Here is a 14,436-nt window from a genome sequence, read left to right as displayed (position 1 = left end):
TGTTTTGCTTTGTTGTTCAGTAATTCCTCTGAAGATCATCTGTGAGAACCGTGTGCTGAAGGTTTGTTGGATGAGGTGGGGATCAGCTCCTAAATCAAAATAACACCTCCAAATAGCTCGATAAGTGCTCCTCCTCCCTCTCGTCTCCATTAAGAGGTTAGAGCAGTTGATAGATGCAGCAGAACACTGGGGACCGACCCCATTGATTTCACCGACGGGGAAGGAGGGCAGCCATTAACTGAGGACTTCCTGTGGCCTGAGTGGAGCAGCTACACGACTGAAAACACGACTGTCAGGGTTTCACCCACTGAAGATCATTCCTTCAACATCAGTTTATTAATGTTACTGTGTCTTGCAGTCAGTAAGAAAAAATGTTTATGGTATGTTGTGAATGTCTTTCTTGTTACAGTATATACAATTGCCACAATGTCTGCCTCAGTTGTGTTTATTCTTGCCCAATCTGCCTCTCTGTCCCTCCTTTCAGCCACATTTCCACATCCTCAGGTCCCCTTCATTGCATATTAATCTGCTTGTCCATGAGATCAGACTTTGCCACCCACCCCAGTCACCTGACCATATCCAGTCACTTCCTCCTGTAGTAATCCCTGCCCACCTGCTCACCTGCTCCCCATTTCCCACATTAGTCTGGCAGTATATATACCGGCCCTTTTTAACTAGTTTGTGTCCACTCTCGTTTTTCCCTGTCTTTGTTTCCACCTGATCCACAATCTGATCTGACCTGTCTCACTGAAACCTCACAGAGCCCTTTCCCCAAGTAGCTCCCGCGGTGGTTAAGTCCCACTGCTCCTACAGCCATTTATGCGTCGTTTAAATATTATCAGCATCCATAAATATTGATTATGTCTTTTTCCGTTATTGTGCATCGGTTATTGCAATTTGAACAACTTGAGTTATTAGCAACATGTGAATACGTAATGTAAAGTGTAGCAATGGTCAAGCTAAGAAATAGCATGATTGCCTTTTTTTGTTCTTCACCTTTTTTTCATTACTTTTTCTTCTTTGTTGCCAACACAAATACTCCGGACACACACTGTTTTTTTTAAATTTTTATTAAAAATGATATAGAGTATTTCAGTTCGACACCAACAAACCTCTCAATTTACACAGCAACAGAAGGCATAGAATCACACTGTAACTTCAGAGGCACAGAAAAGTAAAAACTTTTAACTACTTCAGGTTGCACATTTGTCATTTTTGAAAATGTACAATCACCTGTTTAGATTTCATCCTTAATGTCGATGCATTTTGTGACAATGAAATCAGGGTTGAACAGCTGGAGAGAGGAGGTGCACATGGTTAAGTAGGGCAACAAGGGTCCAGCCACTGAATGAAGAACATTAATCAAACTAAAAAGTGAGGAGAGAGAGGGGTGGGGGGGGGACCACAGCACACACCAAAACAAAAACAGAAACATGAAGAAGAAGAGCGTCCGCCTCTCAGACGGAGCTCTTTTTATCATTCTCATCTGGTGAGCAGCCCTGTCACAAACTCTTCCTTGTTGTCAAAGACGTTTGTGCCGGACTCTATTCCTATATTTTTTATACATATATTTCTATGTTTTTTTCTGTTTATTTATTTATTTTCTATATTTGTTATCACAAGAAAACACGACTCTTAAACAAATGCATAAAAAACGGTTACATAATGACTGTTCATGACGTTTTGACCAGAACTGTTACTATGGATTTATTGCTTTGTACACTGAGTAATGTTTTGGTGCCACCTGCACGCTGTGGCTCCAAACACTGGAACCTCGCTTCTGGTGGTCTGTACTCCCTTAAAAAACATTTGACTTCCTGCTAAAAGCCAGCTCTGCTCGTCACCTTTGGTTGATTGTGCAAAGAAATTGAAGCATCAGTAACAGTTTCTGAGACAAATACAAATAAGTTTGAAAGAAAAGGAAACATAAAAAAGGACACACCACAAATTGCACTTTGTTCCATGCATAAATACACATCCACACACATCTATATTGTGAAGTGCTGACTTAGGGTCTCCACAGACAAATGAAACAAACGTTTCCCCCATCAGACTTTTTCAGTGTAAGTGCAGAATGAGGACAAAACACATTCTGGAGTGTGTTTTGCTCTTCAGGAGCCTAAAACACTTTTCATTACCAGACTCCCATAAGACACATCATTATTACATTAATCATCTCACACCTACTCTGTTATAGAAATCTCCTGTTTTGGTGAAGTTTATGCAAAGTATAGATTTATGTAAACATTAAAATACTTGTTTAGGAATGTTTACTTCTATGATGTCATTTGACATTTCAAACTCGTCTCCCTTTAGCTTTAAAGTGAAATGAAAACATATTTTCTACTCACTTTAAAGGATGTGATCCTACATAAACACTCAACTTTCTACTGAAGTTAGGACAGTTTTGATTATTTCACATCATAGATTCATTTTGATTGTTGCTTTTTTCGTCATAATATTTGATGGCATGGATACATTCTTGATTTTAACATTAAAATTACTCTTTTATCCATTTGATCATATACATATATTCCATATAATTTGAATTATTAATTTTTGTCTTCTTCTCATTAAACATTATTAGGTTAAGTAAGACTCTCATACTGATTTTGATTAATCTGTACTTTCCTAAACTCTTTGCATTGCACAAACCCTTCATACGGTTGCATATGACTGTTCATCTATAAATTTAATCTATTAACTTGCATACATATTTATTCTGTAGTTATCTCTGTTATATATGTTTTAGTTAAGACAAATCTTTCAACAATGCACCGGTGCAACTAGACTTTTGACAGTTATGGTAAGTATATGACAATGGCTTTACTCCTGCACTATACTGCTGAGATGTGACGGATTAAAATTGGTAAAATCAAAATGCTCATCTGCAGAGATACCGAGTCATCACATGTAGCTAACATTAGACAGACGGGTTTTTTTTTTTAACCTTATATGAAAGTGTAACCAAACAGTCATCACAAGTCATCACAAGTCATTATTATGCCATTATTATGCCACTCAAATCTCTACACAAGCTCACTTACATGTTAAGGACTTTTACTCACACAGAAGCCGGTGATAAGAAAACAAAATTCATCATATAGTGCCCAAAAAAGACACACTACTCTGAGTGCGGAGAGATACAATACAATCTATATCAACAGAGGGTCTAGTTTCTGTTCACCACGCTGTGGAGTGACATATCTATACACTGTAATGGCTGGCTTGTAGGACGTTGTACTGTCACAGTTAAGTTAATAAATAAGGAGTCGGCACTCTGATGGGCAGCTCCTATGTAACCCTACTGGCGTCAGTGTGGTCAGGAGGCCTCGGCTGATGGGATAAAAATGTTCACATTTACACACAATTGCACTCCGAATGAATATATCTATTATCAATATGCATAATAATACATTTACAGACCAATTTGATATGTGATACACCTCTATTGATCCAATATCTTTGAATTTTGTACACACTTTAGCAATTTTTAAATTAAGTTGATACTTTTTTTGAATTTCTTTGGGATTTTTGAATGTGTGCGATCGATACAACAACGGATTGTAGTTTTTCTTGTTACTCATCTGTTGATATCTTTTTTGACTAAATTGATGCACACTCAGGAAAGTAAGTCTACTCATGTGTCGGTGAATGTGTGTTTGGGTCTAGGAGTATCCCTCATCCTTCCTGTATCCGTAGCCTCCCGCCTGCGCTTCTTCCTGGACGTACTCCTCTGTCTTCTCCCAGCCTGAGGCCCAGCCTCCGTTCACCTGCGTGGTTGCACCGTACGATTTAGCCGGACCTCCAAAGGCCCCGTAACTTTGAGTGATGTCGCCTGTCTCTTCTGCCAGCTCATCCTCGTCTATGAAGCCACACTTCTCCTCGCTGGTCAGTTCTGGGTCGGCCCACGGCTGTTTTTCTCCCGACGCAAATATCCCGTAGAAGATCACACCCCCATAGTGCACCATGGAGGCGATCAGGAACACAGACTGCCACTCCTCTCGAGTCTGAAGAGGGAAGCAAACCCCAAAACGTTTTTTATGTACATCTTATTGTGAAAATAACTAAAGCCAACAACCAAAAGATCTCACTTACAAGTATTGTCTGTGTGCAAGAGACATTGTTGTCTAATATTAAAAACACATTGTTCCTTACCACCAACATAGTATACACCACCCTGCTGCTGCAAGTTCTCACTAGCTCTCAGACGTGTGTTAATTTGCAGCTGAAATAGTCCCCAACAAAAGTATAATTTAATTATTTTTGAGAAATGTGTGTTTTCTGAATCTGTAATATGTCCATTTAATAAGCTGGTGCAGTCATGAATAAAACATTAAGTCTTGGGTTTCAATACATGACCCCATGTGAGCATCATGTAATGTACATATACATACTTTCATATATTTACTGTCCAGGTACCACTAATCAGGGATTATTAGAGGAGCGAGTAAAACATCTGTCCTATTAATTGAATCATAATGTTTTCTGTGTACTATCAGTATACCATGTCGCAAAATCATTACGTCTGCATTTGATAGCAATTATGTCTTATCTTATGAAGACATGTTTTAAATAGAATCTCTACAGTGTTAATTTCATTACAACTGTGTTTTACTATATCGGAATTCATAATCTGTTTATACTTCAGCCAGCTTTTATGGAAGCTTCACAGGAAGAGTTATACCTGTTGAGGAATACATTAATAAACATTTATACGTGCTTACAGCTGCATTATAGTTTGTTACAGACAATTCAATATTTACTGTATTTACTGCTATGAAATGCTAAATAGGGGGACTTTAAGTGTTGCTGACTTATCTAGGTCTTTAAGACCTTTAAGACTTATTGCACACATATAATGAGTGGATGTTTATTAGTGCCGTTTTTGGTGCCTATAAATGAAGAAGCTCTTACCTTGTTCTTTGTCATAGTACCAACAATTATTGGGCACACCATCCCAGACAGGGTACCCACACCATTAGAGATTCCCATTAGGATACTGGCGTAGCGCGGTGCGATGTCCAGGTGATTGACATTAAAGCCTGATGCAGCAAAAAAAAAGCAACACATTCAATTTTAATATTGTTGATACATTTTACCTTTTTCAATTACGACAAGGCCAGACAACCAGATTAAAATGCCAAATTTAGGCAAACCACTGTGACAGTATGTATCAAAACAGAAGCTGGACACAGTTTTAGATGAAAGTAGCCCAAATGGTGCCCATCTTGTTGCAGAAATAGGCAGTAACTCGCCACACATTCTCCTCCTCCCCCATAGTGACTAGCTGAATGAGTAAGTGTCCTCGCGATCTGCCTCACACTGCCTGCCTGGCAAATCCCCCGAGACAGCTAGCTAGCACTGAATTATTAAACACTCCAGGAGAGAGCTCGAGAACAACCGGCAAGAAACTGATTTTGCACACAGTCACAGACCTGCGCATCAATATGAAAAGATCTGTTGAATAAGTGGCTGAAGAACATTGAAAAGGTTCATTTTGACCGTCAGTTAAAATGTGTTACAAATAATATCTGTAATCTGATGTCTTGGGGAGGTCTGTAGCTACGCAGCTTGTATTGATGAAGCTCAGTGCTGGTGTTGTTGGTGTGTTTAAAAGAGAACCCTCAATTCTACTGCATCTGCAACATCATATTGTCAAATAACAGCAAACATACCAATGCTTGGGATGGTAACAAAATTGTTTTGTATTTCAAATACATTTCAACAATGTTTGTTATACTGTTTTATAATCCCTACTCTCATACTTCAGCTGCATGTCAAAGAGTCTGAAAAGGACCAACTATCTTATCATCGAAGTAACTCTAGTTTAGGTATAATGTTCCGCACTTACATGCTCTCAGTTGGCTAACCCCTTCAAATGTGACTTCCAGCCTCATTGGCCCTTCTTTTGTGAAAGCTACACACATTAGACCCAGTAAAACATCACACACTTTTTATATGTAGTATGTCATACACGAAATTCTACCTAAATTACATTCTGATTGAGCAGAAAGTGTGTTTTACTTGTACTAACCCGATATAGCAAATCCACTGAAGCCCACTGCCAGTACCAGGAAGGAGATGGCCATCCCTTTGCTGTGGGAAAATCCCACCACCAGCAGCAATGTGGCCTCCATGCCAAATCCTAACAGAGATAGACAGCAGGTCACACACACACACACACACACACACACACACGTGCACGCACACACAGAAACACACAAAGCCCACGGGCTGTTGGGCATGGTGGTGCCAATTGAATTAATCATGATACATGGTCTGCACTCAATTACCCAAGGGTAGATGTAAAAATCAATGCACAGTCACAATCAGCGAGTCAACTAAGTATTGAACAGAAAAAATATAAACACAACCATCTCTCTGGCAGTGAAGAGCAACAAAAATAAGAGCAGTATGGATCTAACACCGTTAGGTAACACCCTGTATCTGAGCAGAGAGAGGTGTGGAAAATGATATTTCATCCTCGGTTCAGACTTCTCACCTCCACAGTTCATGATTTTCCTGACAGTGGTAGTCGTTAGGATGTTCCTGCTGCGTAGGTAGTCAGCCAGCTGGCCGCCGATGGGCACGATGATGGTCATCACCAAATGTGGCAGCGCGGACAGCATGCCGACCTACAACCACAAGCAGAAAATCAACCAATTCAGGCAACATGATACATTCATGATGCCTTTTTGAGGAAATACAACATAGTTTAGTTTCATCACCGACAGGGACATTCACCACACATGTCCACCACACATGACTGAATATGGTCCCAAATAATCATGACTCATGAGCTTTTTTTAAATTTAAAAACAAAACATTGTTTTTTTACTTCTGTAAATCGTGGCAAATAGCATAGTGTTGCCATGAACACTACTTTTTTATTTCATTGTCTGATTTTGAGGGAACTATAGTGAATACATTTCACATGTTTTGGACAAAGGGGGAGATTACAGGTTGTTAATGACGAAATAAACTATAACTAGAGATGTTTTCCCCCAAACTTTAACTTTGATTGTTGCTTTTTTTATCATGAATATTTATTGTTATGATGTGAAATTAAGTTTTTAGGGGCTTTAAGAGATCATGTAACCTGATGTTACATTGATTGTATGTTTCAATATGAATCACTTGTTCTACGGTTACTTATTTATCTATGCTATTGCAGGTGGCCCGTATCATTTTACCTGTATAATTCAGCAGCGTCAAATGATTTGTGATAGCAGTTACTTACTATCTTTTTATCCTTTATGAACCAAAGCTGCCTTGGTATGTAATGTGTCAGTTCATGACATAGGACCACAGGCCACCAGTTGCTGACATTGATTTTGATAATGAATCATTCCAAGAGCAAAGTGTCACATGCTCAGCTCTAAAACGTTTGGCACTAGTGTTGAGCGATTATTTCCAGTGCATTTGAATCTATCATTTATCGATCACTCAATACATGCTCCACGTTTGTCACCATGTCCACTGACTTGTATTGTAAGCTCACCTTGCTTATCTCAAAGCCAAAGACTTCCTCAAAGTATGCAGGCTGGCTGATCAGCAGCAGGTAAAACGTCCAGCTCCTGCAGAAGTTGGCCACAATGATTGCATAGACGGGCATAGAGGTGAAGAACTTCTTCCAGGGGGTCTTGAATTTCTGCAACAGATGATCAAAAAGGATTGCATTTTACATAAATGCGTTTGATAGCGTCTCCCTGACAAAAGACAAAAGGGCTGATGGGATTGAAGTATAGTACTTCTCGTACCGTGTACAACAAAAAGGGTTGAGAACAAAGAGGGCTGGGTGTATTAAATGATATTCATTGTCCAGATTGTTACCTCGGCAGCACCCGATAGGTTGATGCTCTCTCCAATGCTCTCCTCTATGTAGCAGCGTTCCTCATGAGTGATGGTAGGATGTTCAGCAGGGCTCTCATAAGACACAAGGACCCAGAACACATACCAAAAGATGCCGAAGCATCCTGCACATGACAGATAGAAAATGTGTGAGAACTTTAGATCATTACAGACAAAGTACTGCAGCCAATTTTGACCTCAGCTGTAGGTACACACACAGAGTAGTTGGCAGTCTGATCTTTCCACAACGCCTGAGAGAAGAAAACCCAGACAGGAGCGCTAGCTGTATCCAGTCCAGTGAGAAACATGGAGGGGGGGGGGGGTTATATATTGACACACCAAAACATTGGGGGAGGAAATCAATACGCAGTCTGCCTGGATAAATCCATTTGACTTTCACTGCGTGTCAAACTCTCAAGGTTTTAACCAGCCTGACAACACACGCCTTTCCACATATACACATATTTATATTTACTTTATTGTGTTAATGAATGAATTTGACATCTCATATTTACTCGTGCAACGATACACACATATCACATGCATCATCGATCCATCTTACCATAGACATAGAACACAGAGGACCAGCCTGAATACTGAACCAGGATCCCAGCCAGAGGCATCGCTATCACAGCACCAGCATAAGAGCCTGACAGACGGCGAGACATGGGAGTCAAGTCAGACTTCTTCACCACTACGGTAATAACACATCATTATTTATTAATGCCAATAGGAGAAACTGAGAAATGAGTGTTTACCACAGAATGAGAGGGTGGCCAGTCGACTCCTCTCCAGCGGAGGAGCCCACTTACTCCAGATGCCATGACATGCCGGGTAGGTCACTCCCTAAACACACCGCACAGAGACAGTCTGTGTTCATTCATGGTAAGAAACAGCAGAATGGAACTCCATGTTCTTCAGCTTATCATGTCAGCACTTCTGATACACACATTTTGTTTTTATGTATTTAATGATAGTGGTCAATGCTTCATGTCGGCCATTTTTGGCATTTGGTGAAAATAAATATACGGGTTTGTACAATAAACAAATAACAGGACTTAGTAAGCATTCATTTTTGATTGAGCCAATGAGGTAAATAGCCTTATATAAATAGAAACACAACCATTTTACCCATCATTTTCAAACATTATCAAGGCATTGTTATGCTTCACAGAAATTGTATTTCTGGATTATTGAGTTTAGGAATTACTAGCAGTCTAAGAGGCAAAATCCTGTTACATATGAACATGAATCAACAGATTCTGATATAATAACAAAAACGAATTAACATTTCCACCCTTGTAATTAACATGAACAAATTGCTACAGAGGACCTGATGAGCTGTTCATGGAGCGAAGCAGCCCTGCAGCTATTAAATGTTCATCAGACACTAATCTGAACAAACTGTGCTGACGTGAAATGCAATCTGCACTTTCTTAGGAGAGCAGTGCAGTGCGCTATAATAATACATTTGTTTTTATTTATTCCCCACAAAACTGTTCAAACCTATAGCCTTCAATAAAGATGTGCTGTAACATGCTTTATGATGCTAGGCTACTGGTGAGATAATTATCCACCATTAAGCATTTGATACTATTTGTCTAAAAACATTAAAATTATATTATAAACTCTCGTCCAGACATTCCACTGTCCTAAAATATGATCCCATTTCTACAAATGATGACCCCCAACAACATCATTTTTACTTTACGTCTGTCATATTTGTGTATGTAACAACTCTAGTATCAGCTTTCTGTGTTTTGCGCTATAACCGATACATTGTATGAACATCAACTACACAGCAGGCAGATATCTGGGTGTCATATTTCACTATACGAGGACTGATGTATTTTTGCCTATCAGCCTTTTCATTTGCATCTCCCAGGACTTTGCTGTTGTGTTTCCCAGATACAAAGTGTGACAGCAAAATAGGAAGCTGGACTATCCCACAAACACTCGGCTGTAGAGTACTGGATCAATACAGCTCTCACGTTTCCTCAGGTTGAATATCCAGTGTTACAGTCTTTCCTTTGCTTTCTCCTGGAGTACCCTTTGTGTACTGTATTATTGCAAATCAGCTATTGATAGCCACATTAACAGAAACTCCATCACACATGTGTAACCTTTATGTTCTATTATTAGTGAGAATGTTTTTAAGACTGATTTTTACTTGTGAATCCATCCACAATTTTTTATTACAGGGCAGAAATATTAAAAATGTTGTAATACACCTGCTAACAAGCTCTTACCTCCACCAGCCCTTGTAATATCCTGACAAAGATGACACACCCATAGTGGACTCGGGCAGCCGAGGGAATGAACATGTTGAAGATCGAGGTTAGCACAATGGCTGCACCAAATACCCTGAAAATTGTAAGATGTATTTTAAATGTAGCATTTCATATGTATCATAATGATTTCAACTGAACTGAATGAATGGCATTGCCATGTTAGCTCTATGGTGACATGGAGCAAAGCATTGAAATATCACATGATGAAATATGCCTTTATGTTAAGGAAGCTATTAGCACATTATTTATAATAGATAGCCATGGCAAATGATCAACTTATATATTCTACATGAAAGGTCATCAAAAGTCTCTTTGTCTTTATGTCGTTGTGGACACAGAACTATCTGTCGCATGTCAAAACCTCTGTAGTGTAAAGCCTAATCATTTATTACGAATCGACGTTCGTTTGTTGTGTCCTCGGTTCGGATTGGCACGCGCTCCTCTGACATCAGAAAAATAAATATTTCAAGGAGCAACGCCCCGTTAACAGTCGCGTAACAGATGCGCACGTGTCGCCTAGCAACCATTTTCAATTCGGTATAGGCCTAAGGTTTCAAGAAAAGTGTTTTTCATAAAGAATGGCATTTAATTTTTTTTTTACGACGTATAATGACTCTCTTAATTCTCTGACAAGATGAGGCTGTCTGTGGTTATTATAAAAGCAGGGAGGGCCAGGCCATCCATAAACACAGAGCTATTTCTCATTTCTGTCACGTTCTACCACCCCTCTCACCTGCACGCGGGGGGCAAGTCCTAATCCGGTTGAGACTACTGTTGGGCACGAGACCAATTGATTCGATTACATCCTCGTGTCAATCAACAGGACAAGGAACAGACCAGGATGCGAGGGAAATAAAAATGTAATACAAAAACGAGCGATAGGCTACATTAATATGAAGTTATAGCAGGTAGATTTGTTAGACATACTGGCCCCTTTTTATTAGTGTTGACTCATAACACTAATTAGAATTAGTGTTGTCAATATTAGGCTATTCTTTGCCTTTAAATTTATAGACCTAAACGTTCATAGTTATAGCGTGCTCACTATTTAGGCATCTAAGCAGAACCATTTTGCCTTCATGGTGGTTTTACCAAATGGCAAGATTGTGCATATCAACATTCAATTGCTAAAAACGTGCATCTTCGTATTAATGTTATAGCATATAGTGTTTGTAATAAATATGATGACGCATCGGCAGTGCTCATGTGAATTAAAGCCTTTGGCGACAAGACATGGTCTGGTCTCCATTCCCTGAGAGAGCGACGGATTAGACCCGGCTCCCCCCAGGGAGCTCATTAACAGGTGGCAGAAAGCCCTGACACCGGGAGCTGCAGGCCTGCCAGCCCGGTGCCTCCCTGCAGCTCCGCATCACTTCAGAGCAGCTGACTGTCTGGCTGCTGCCTTTATGTGGTGAGACTCCGCCTGTGAATTCTTTAACCAATTCATAATTCAGGCAAGACGCCATTTTTTTTCCGTGTCTGGCCTTGGCTGTCTTTTTTATTATCTGAATTTATTCCAGTCCCCATGTGTTCATTTTCGTTCCCTCCTTATTTTAGAAATAACAGACAATAAAAAAAATGAGAGTGAGACGAAGAGAGAGTCCGACCAACTGTTCGGTCATTTTGATTAATTGGCAAGAAATGGTAATAAAAAAATATATAACCTGAAAAATGACTGTCACTGTGTTGTATTATTGTTATATCCACAGGAGGACTGTCCTACCTGTTTGCTGCCAGCCTGGAGCATATGTATCCTCCAGGGATTTGTGTAACGATGTAGCCCCAGAAAAATGATCCGTGAATCAGTCCCACCGTCTCTGGATCCCAGTTGAACTTGGCTTTCTGGGAGATAATATGGAAAAACAAAACCAGTGAAAAAACAACAACATTGACGTTGCATTTTGTTGAATGACCTCTGTTGAACATGTTTAGGGTCGAAACAAACGAAAAACGTTTATTCTCTGAATGGATTGATCGCAAGACAGGCCTGTTTATTAAAGGCCTGTACCGGGTTATTTCAATCAGATTAAATTGACCTGTGCACCAAAATCATGCGTGCGTCCTGCACTTTAAAGAAAAACAATTGACAATCTGCGCGGAAGTAAAGAGTTGTGTGTGAGATGTAGCTCGACAATTCGGTTATTATTTGGCCTAAAAGCCAAAAATACAAAATAGTATTCAATTATACCTAAATATCTATAGACTGTTGTGAATTCTGTTATTGAGACATATTTTTGTAGATGTATAGCTTATGTGTATTTTTACTCATTTACCTTTTATGCAAATAAATGCTGTCGAGAAACTGTGTTTAGAATAACGTCAACTGATGTTCCATGATTTCCATACAGGATACATTTGCTACTTTTAAAATTGCATCACATAGCCTGTTTCCCAATATGTATTATGCATATACTGTATATGTCAACTATGCTATCAACACAAGTTGACATTATAAAACACGGGCAGCATCTTTATGGCGAATTAACGATTGGGGCATGCATTCAAATATCTGAAGCCTTTAAAAGGTTTTCTATATACCCACAAATACCCACTTAAATTGTGTACAAACTCATCAGCCAATGAATATTGGGGGCTATTTAAGTGATTTTATTGCTGAATAGGCCTGTAGGCCCTACATATACCGTATATCATGTGTGGAGGAATTAATTTTTCTTTTCCTGTCCTTTCTTTTCTTGAATACGAGTCAGGTGTCTTGTGTCTCGAGGCATGCGGTCTACGTTGCCTGTGCGTCAGGAGCGCTCGCTGCCGTTGCCACACCTCTGTGACGATGATCTTGCCGTTCTCGTGGATGGTGCTGTTGTTGACCATGCCCACTATGGCCACGCCCAGGTTACACCGGATACCGAAGGAGATGCAGAAGCCCAGGCCGCTCATGATGGCGATGATGTAGCGGCGGGGCAGACCGAAGCAGCTGCAGTCGCATAGCGGGGGTTTCTTCTCCACGGCCTCCCGGGGCCGCCCATCCTCTGTCAGCTCGATCACCTCCCCGGTTTTCTGTTTCCTCTCTATCACCCTGCAACAGCCAGGTGAGGACAGTTGTCAGTGTCCCCTGATCGTATATGATACACCCCGTACAAAAATGTATCCTGTAATGGAAAACATTTCTGAGGAGGCCCGTTTCTATTTCCACTTGTGAGAATAATTGATAACAGTATAGTTGGGTGGTTTGTGTGCCTATCTGAGAGAGTTTTTTGTCATGTCAGGGAAGAAAATTCAGGGGGCAGTTCTTCCAGCATCAACATGATAAAAGCAGCTGTATGGATGGAGAGGCCTCCATATTGTAGTTAATTCTGTCACACTATAAGGAGCGTCAAATCTGTGAGCTTCAAATCAGAGGACAAAGACACGAACAACGAATTCAAATCAAAACATGTCTTCTGTATTTGCACATAGGAAAATATAACGAATGGAAAAAAGAGACTTGGCATGCAGAGCTGAGACCAGGCGAACATGACTGTACCGCATTGCAGCAGCCCACTCACTTTCACACATTAGCATTCACGGGACCAAGCCGCAGCTCCAGCCTCCAGACACACACGTCTGTGGGCATTCCTCAAAGTCCTTCTTTTTTTTTCTCTCCGTGAAAGTCACATTTATCGGCCACATGTTTTCTGTCCAAAAATCAGGACGCAAAACGATAACAACCCAAACATTTAAATGCGTGTGTCTGTAAAAGGATGAAAAGTAACAGAAGGAATTAATGAAAAGGAATCGAATGAAATGCAAATCGATGTAGGCTGGGACTTGCAGTGAAATTAAAGGCCTTGGAAAAACATAGAGGAACTGAGCTTTTCTGAAAGGTGATTGAAACCATAATTCTGCAGCACATCAATTTATTTGCATGCAGTTTTACTGTATTTCTACCTTAGATTGTAAAGAATTAGGATAAATGAATAAGCCAGCTATGCAGAAACGAGCAAGATAAGAACCCCCATTTATCCAGTCGGTTGAAATGGCCAAAGTGGTGTTTCTTTTGTTTTAAATTTGAAACACATGCTGCAGGTTTATCATTATGCATGCGTCACTGGTTTTAAAAGATGATAAGAAATGCATTATAAATTATGAATGAATCCCCCAAAATTCACGCGTCGCCTGCACGTCGTGTTTAACCTGTCTGTCCGCTAATGAGATGCACGTACAGGCCCGTGCATCAGGACGAACTGACTGCGTGCACGCTCTCATTCAGTGGCTTCTAAGTACACCCAAACCCCCTGCCATCAGCGCACACACACACACACACACACACACACACACACACACACACACACAC

At 40.2% G+C, this 14,436-nt stretch overlaps 1 protein-coding gene across 1 annotated transcript in view; it reads right to left on the bottom strand.

The window, feature by feature from the left end:
- Window positions 1-1,063: 1,063 nt before the first annotated feature.
- slc17a6b (solute carrier family 17 member 6b) overlaps window positions 1,064-14,436 on the bottom strand; it is a 14,355-nt gene continuing 982 nt past the window's right edge. The window contains exons 2-12 of the mRNA XM_031846688.1: window positions 12,924-13,179; window positions 11,869-11,987; window positions 10,104-10,218; window positions 8,613-8,700; window positions 8,417-8,503; window positions 7,837-7,979; window positions 7,505-7,654; window positions 6,506-6,638; window positions 6,038-6,148; window positions 4,918-5,045; window positions 1,064-4,010 (exon numbers count right to left, since the gene is read on the bottom strand). Coding sequence (XP_031702548.1) covers window positions 3,669-4,010; window positions 4,918-5,045; window positions 6,038-6,148; window positions 6,506-6,638; window positions 7,505-7,654; window positions 7,837-7,979; window positions 8,417-8,503; window positions 8,613-8,700; window positions 10,104-10,218; window positions 11,869-11,987; window positions 12,924-13,179 — 1,672 coding nt within the window. The 3' untranslated portion in view covers window positions 1,064-3,668. The remainder of the gene's footprint in view (window positions 4,011-4,917; window positions 5,046-6,037; window positions 6,149-6,505; window positions 6,639-7,504; window positions 7,655-7,836; window positions 7,980-8,416; window positions 8,504-8,612; window positions 8,701-10,103; window positions 10,219-11,868; window positions 11,988-12,923; window positions 13,180-14,436) is intronic.

The sequence above is a fragment of the Anarrhichthys ocellatus genome, unplaced genomic scaffold (genome assembly GCF_004355925.1).
Source record: "Anarrhichthys ocellatus isolate YVR2014 unplaced genomic scaffold, GSC_Weel_1.0 scaffold6, whole genome shotgun sequence".
Taxonomy (NCBI): Eukaryota; Metazoa; Chordata; class Actinopteri; order Perciformes; family Anarhichadidae; genus Anarrhichthys; species Anarrhichthys ocellatus.
The sequence above is the reverse complement of the archived record's forward strand: the minus strand, read 5'-3'. Positions and strand labels throughout refer to the sequence as shown.